The sequence below is a fragment of the Otolemur garnettii genome, unplaced genomic scaffold, assembly GCF_000181295.1.
Source record: "Otolemur garnettii isolate 467f Iridium unplaced genomic scaffold, OtoGar3 scaffold00026, whole genome shotgun sequence".
Lineage (NCBI taxonomy): Eukaryota > Metazoa > Chordata > Mammalia > Primates > Galagidae > Otolemur > Otolemur garnettii.
The window spans coordinates 7,705,972-7,711,216 of record NW_003852421.1 but is presented as its reverse complement, the minus strand read 5'-3'; the positions used below and the strand labels follow the sequence as shown (position 1 = coordinate 7,711,216).

General features: G+C 45.8%; 1 protein-coding gene across 1 annotated transcript in view; it reads right to left on the bottom strand.

Annotated features, from left to right (window-relative positions):
* Positions 1–5,245, bottom strand: part of SYCP2L (synaptonemal complex protein 2 like) — a 71,551-nt gene that overhangs the window by 2,902 nt on the left and 63,404 nt on the right. The window contains exons 23-25 of the mRNA XM_012804205.1: positions 3,152–3,253; positions 1,542–1,642; positions 786–877 (exon numbers count right to left, since the gene is read on the bottom strand). Coding sequence (XP_012659659.1) covers positions 786–877; positions 1,542–1,642; positions 3,152–3,253 — 295 coding nt within the window. The remainder of the gene's footprint in view (positions 1–785; positions 878–1,541; positions 1,643–3,151; positions 3,254–5,245) is intronic.

Here is a 5,245-nt window from a genome sequence, read left to right as displayed (position 1 = left end):
TCTTACTGTTCTTCAGGCTGGTCTCTAACTCTTGAGCTCAAGCGATCCACCTGCCTCAGCCTCCCAGAGTGCTAGGATTATAGGTGTGAGCCACCACACCCAGCCTGTGATATTTTCTTTTGGGGGTAAAATATACATATCATAAAACTTAACCTTTTAATCACTTTAAGTGTACAATTCAATGGCATTAAATACATTCACGGTGTTTTTCAGATATCACACTATCCATTTCCAGAACTTTTCTATCATCCCAAACACCTCTGTCCCCATTAAACAACTCCCCCAGCCCCGATTGCTGACAGCCTCTAGTGCACTTGCGGTCTCTGTGAATTTGACTTAATCCAGGTACCTCATATAAATGGAATCATGTAATATCTGTCCCTTTGTGTCTGGTTTCTTTGCCTCAGCATAACATTTTTTAGGATTCATCCATGTTGTGACACATACTAGGAGTGAATTCCTTTTCCTAACACTCCATCATATGGATAGAGCGTATTTCATTTATCCAGCACATTTTACATGCAGATCCCTGCTTGGCCTGTCTTTATGACTGAATTATAAGCTTTTTAACAGTGTTTTAGGATCATACAGTGGTCGACCACGAAGAGGCTTAAGGAGGGCATTGAGTTCAACCCCTCTTCACAGGGATGAAGAAACAGAAACCAGGAAGTGATGTGCCACACATCACACCTGTTGAGGTCTCAGCTTCTCAGGGCCCCAGCACGTGCTTGTGAGACAAATGTGGTTAGTCAAAACATGACCCCGTTTTGAAATCTAATACTTACCTGCATAGATGTATCTGGTTTAAAAGTTTTATTAGGCAATCGGGTGCTTTCTTTGCATTTTCCAAATAAAGTAGACTCTTTCTGTACCTAACCTAAACAATAACAAAATGATCAGATTTGGGTTAAACACAAACGTGTATGTAGAGTGCACGCTTTGTGTTAAAAAGATGCTGTCGGCACAACATGATATTCCTAACTAGCATCAGCGTTCAAAAACTGTCATAAGGCACCGTCCCCCACCCTTTGCTTGCTAAACAAAGCAAGTTTAGAACTTTTCTGGAATGACCATCAGAGCTATCAGCATCGTGCAAGATCTGACAATTAAATTGGTGAGCTCATCCTAGAAAGAGTGGAAGGGTGGACCAGGCGTTGGTACCTGTACGTACCTCCCCAAAGAGTACTTCACAGGTGACTGTAGTGATATTCAGCAAGGTATGTAGCACTTTTTCTGGGATGAACTTGAGAACTTATTTGTCCAACCCACTGAAAGTTTGTATCCTTCACCCAGATCTCCCATTGCTCTTACCCCTAACCCCTGGTAGCCACGCTCCACTCTCTCCGAGTTCCACTTTTCTAGATCCCATGTGTGAGTGAGATCACGCAGTATTTGTCCGGCTTATATCCCTTCCTGCGGGTTCATAACAAGCTAGTTTTGCATTTTTAGTGGACTATTATTACGCAGTATTTGTCTGGCTTATATCCCGTCCTGCAGGTTCATAACAAGCTAGTTTTGCATTTTTAGTGGACTATTATTACCTCGTATTTTCTCTTCAGTTCTTTAGTGAAATTTTCAAAGGTTGTGAGAAGGGCAGACTCATTCAAATTCTCTGGGACTTCTCGGGATGGAGTGAACATGCCTTATGAACAACAAAAATAAAACATTATAGAACATGATCAAAGTGCTTAAAGTAGACATGCTCAGGCCCTCAGCTACCCAAAGGACAGAACATAAATACGAGCCATGGCAGCCCCACAGGCTGCTCGGCCGGGAGTCCGCGACATGCATGGCTCTGGCTGTGACCGTGGAAGAGCAGCTCAGGTCGGAGTCCACATGGCTTCACGTGGTCCCCTGTGAAGCTTCCCTAACCTCTCTCTGCCAAGGTGCCCCCAGCCTTCCCAGCACTTTACAGCAGAGCGACTGACATTACGTTAAGAAGCGGGCTGAGGAGTTGTAAGAGGTTCTAAGGAAGACATGCCAGTTAGGACAGTTTTGTGGGGGTAACTGGCACGACAACTTCTAGGTGCTAGCCTTGGAAGGGCTTGTGAGGGTCTGAGTGATTTGCACACATTAACTCATTTAATGCTCACAAAAAATACGTGAAGTGGGCACTGTTAGGATCCACGCTGAACACAGAGATCACATAACTTGTGCCAGCTGACACCAGCAGCTTTAGGATTTAAACCCAGGCTGTCTGGAATTGCTGCTTTCAAATTTGTGTTTTAGGGGCCTTCTCTCATAAAATATGTAGTACTGGCATACAACCCCCATTGCTAAATTTGACTGGCTTTAAAAAAGAAAAGAGAAAATAAAAAGTAAAAAGAAAAAAAGAGAAAAGAAAAGAAAGTAAAGAGAAGAGGGGAGGGGAGGGGGGAGGGAAAAGGAAGAGGAAGGAGGGGAGGGGAGAAGGGAAGGGGGAGGGGAGGGGAGGGAGGAAGGGGAGGGGGAAGGGGAAGGGGAGGGGGGAAGAAACACCAACTGGGCATAGTAAACTCATGCCTATAATCCTAGCACTTTCTGAGGCTGAAGTGAGAGGAAGACTCGAAGCCAGGAGTTTGAGATCAATCTAGGCAACACAGCAAGACCCTGTCTTTTCAAAAAATAGAAAACTTAGCAGATTGTTGAGGTGCAGGCCTGTAGTCCCAGCTACTGGGGAGGCTGAGGCAGGAGGGTCACTTGAACCCAGGAGTTTGAAGTTGCACTGAGCTATTATGACACCACTGCACTCTAGCCTGGGCAACAGAATGAGACCCTGCTCAAAAACAAAAAATGTGGTCCTATTCAACCATTCCTTCAGAGGCCAGCAGACATTCTAGATTAATCTTCTAGGTTGGTGTAGATTGTATATTTTAACATAAAAGTTTAGGAAATAAATAGTCAACTAAAGCAGAGACCTAGTACATTAGGAAATTGCCAGAAAGAGTTAAGAGGAAGAAATCAAAACGCTAGAAGGGGATGGTGCGTGCTTTTATCCGTAATTCATCCAACAATGTACTTGTCTCTGAAAGGACAGAATGCTCAGCATTTAGGCTTCTGCGGCTATTGTGATCTTAAAACTGTAACTTCTTTGTAATTTGTGCTGGTACATTCCGTGCTGACCCATTTCTCCCACTCCTACTTGAAGTGCCAGTTGGGTACACTATGTTACCTGCCAAGTCTGTTTCTTCTGTCACTGAGGAAGGGGACCCTGGAGCACCATCATCTTCCAATCTTGATTGCTTTGACTTAGCAAAACTACCTTCTGGTATATCTAAAGGCAAACATAGCACATTGATGTTCCCACACACATTCCTTCTCACCCAAATGCATCTTAGTTCTCTTTCTGCCAGTTAATATCTAACCTCGATGTGCCACAGGTGAAACGTGTCCGCTATGCATTACTAATTACTTCACATTTGCCACCCAGGCTAAGTGCAAGTTTCTTTTTTTTTTTTTTTTTTTTTGAGACAGAGCCTCAAGCTGTCCCCCTGGGTAGAGTGCTATGGCATCACGCTCACAGCAACCTCCAACTCCTGGGCTCAAGCGAGTCTTCTGCCTCAGCCTCCCAAGTAGCTGGGACTACAAGCGCCCGCCACAACGCCTGGCCATTTTTTGGTTGCAGCCATCATTGTTGTTTGGTGGGCCTGGGCTGGGGATTCAAACCCGCCACCTTCGGTGTACGTGGCTGGCGCCTCAGCCACTTGAGCTACAGGCGCCGAGCCAAGCACAAGTTTCAAAGCAGTACTTCTACTACGGACACCCAAATGTAGGAGCAGGCACCCCTGGATGAGCTCAGTTCCGTTTAGGAAGGCTACGATTAGCCAGGTGCAGAGGGGAAGGCTATGCAGGGTGCTCCCCAAAGAAGCAGGAATGGTGGGCAGCAAAACCAACATTTCCAGGGCCCTGGGCTGAAATGTCGGGGTAGCAAGTTTCCAGGCAGAGACACTTGGAAGCTCTTCAGATCACACCCCAGCGCACCACGTGCTGGTGACACAGGAGCTTCTGCACGGCACTGAGGCTGCCTCATGAATGAGGCCAGCTGGTCTCCTCACTAGCTCAAGTGACTTTGAGAGCCCTGCTCATGAGACACCAATATAGATCTCTTTCCAATTCTGTACAACGCTCAGTATTTTCTGTTCTGATGTTCGCTTTTACCCCAACATGTCTGCTCCCCATCTGGGCCCTCCCAATCTTATCGGCGGTCCTTGGAGACCTAGTGTTACACTCAGCTCCCCCTTTTCTCTGTTGTCTGCTTCTCCTCCATCCTCAAGGCCTGAGCTGCCATCTATGGAATGAAACTCTGCCTCTCTCCAAATTCACACACTGTGACTCTGCCCCAAAGCGACGCTCCAGGATCTCCTCAGCTCCACACCTTCTGCTGCCAGCTTCCCAGTCTCTCCTCCCTGAGCTCTTACAAGCAGCAAACTTGTGTTTCCAATGGCAACACTGTCTCAAAACCCACCCAATTCTCTTCCTCCTGAAACCTGAAACCTCTCTTCCCCTCTCTTCCCCTCTACCCTCTGCTGCAATGTCATCTCACTGCCCTTCTTTCTTCACATACCTATCTCATCATCATTGATTTTCCCTCAAAATTCTGGAATCCAATTTCACTAAATGATTCAACGACTATTTGGAAGTTGCTCTTAGCAAGGAGTTATGTAACCGAGTCAACAGGAAGTGGGAAGCAAGGAGGCAAGCGCCCTTCTTCCAGCCCACTCTTGCTAACAAACAACCCGGTTTCTATGGACATCCCAGGCACATTCTCACCTCAAGGCCTTGGCACTAGAGAATCCTTCTCACTAGAGCACTTCCCCACGTATCTGCACTAAGGACCTTTCTGGCCACCCAACCTAAAAATTTAATATAGCCCCTCAACTCTTGAAAGCCCCTTCCCTGCTTAACTCTTTGTTGGCCGTCATCACGTGTGACATACCACCTGTTTTACTTTTGCTGTGCATCATCTGTCTCCCCCTGCTGGAAAGTAAATTCCAATGAGAGCACCTTGTCTTTTTTCTTTACTTCGACATCCCTGACACCCAGGAAAGTGTGTGGCACACAGTAGACACACAATGAACATTTTTTGAATAAAAGGAACCCCCAAACGCCTAAAAAATAAGATACCTGATATGCCCAAAGAAGATCTCAATAAGATAGACAAGAATTTATTTTAGTTCTCTTATTCTAATTGTCTTAGTGATGAGGACAGAGGGAGAAAAGGGACACAAACTTTAAAGACCCAAAAATCCACTATGCAAATAAAAGG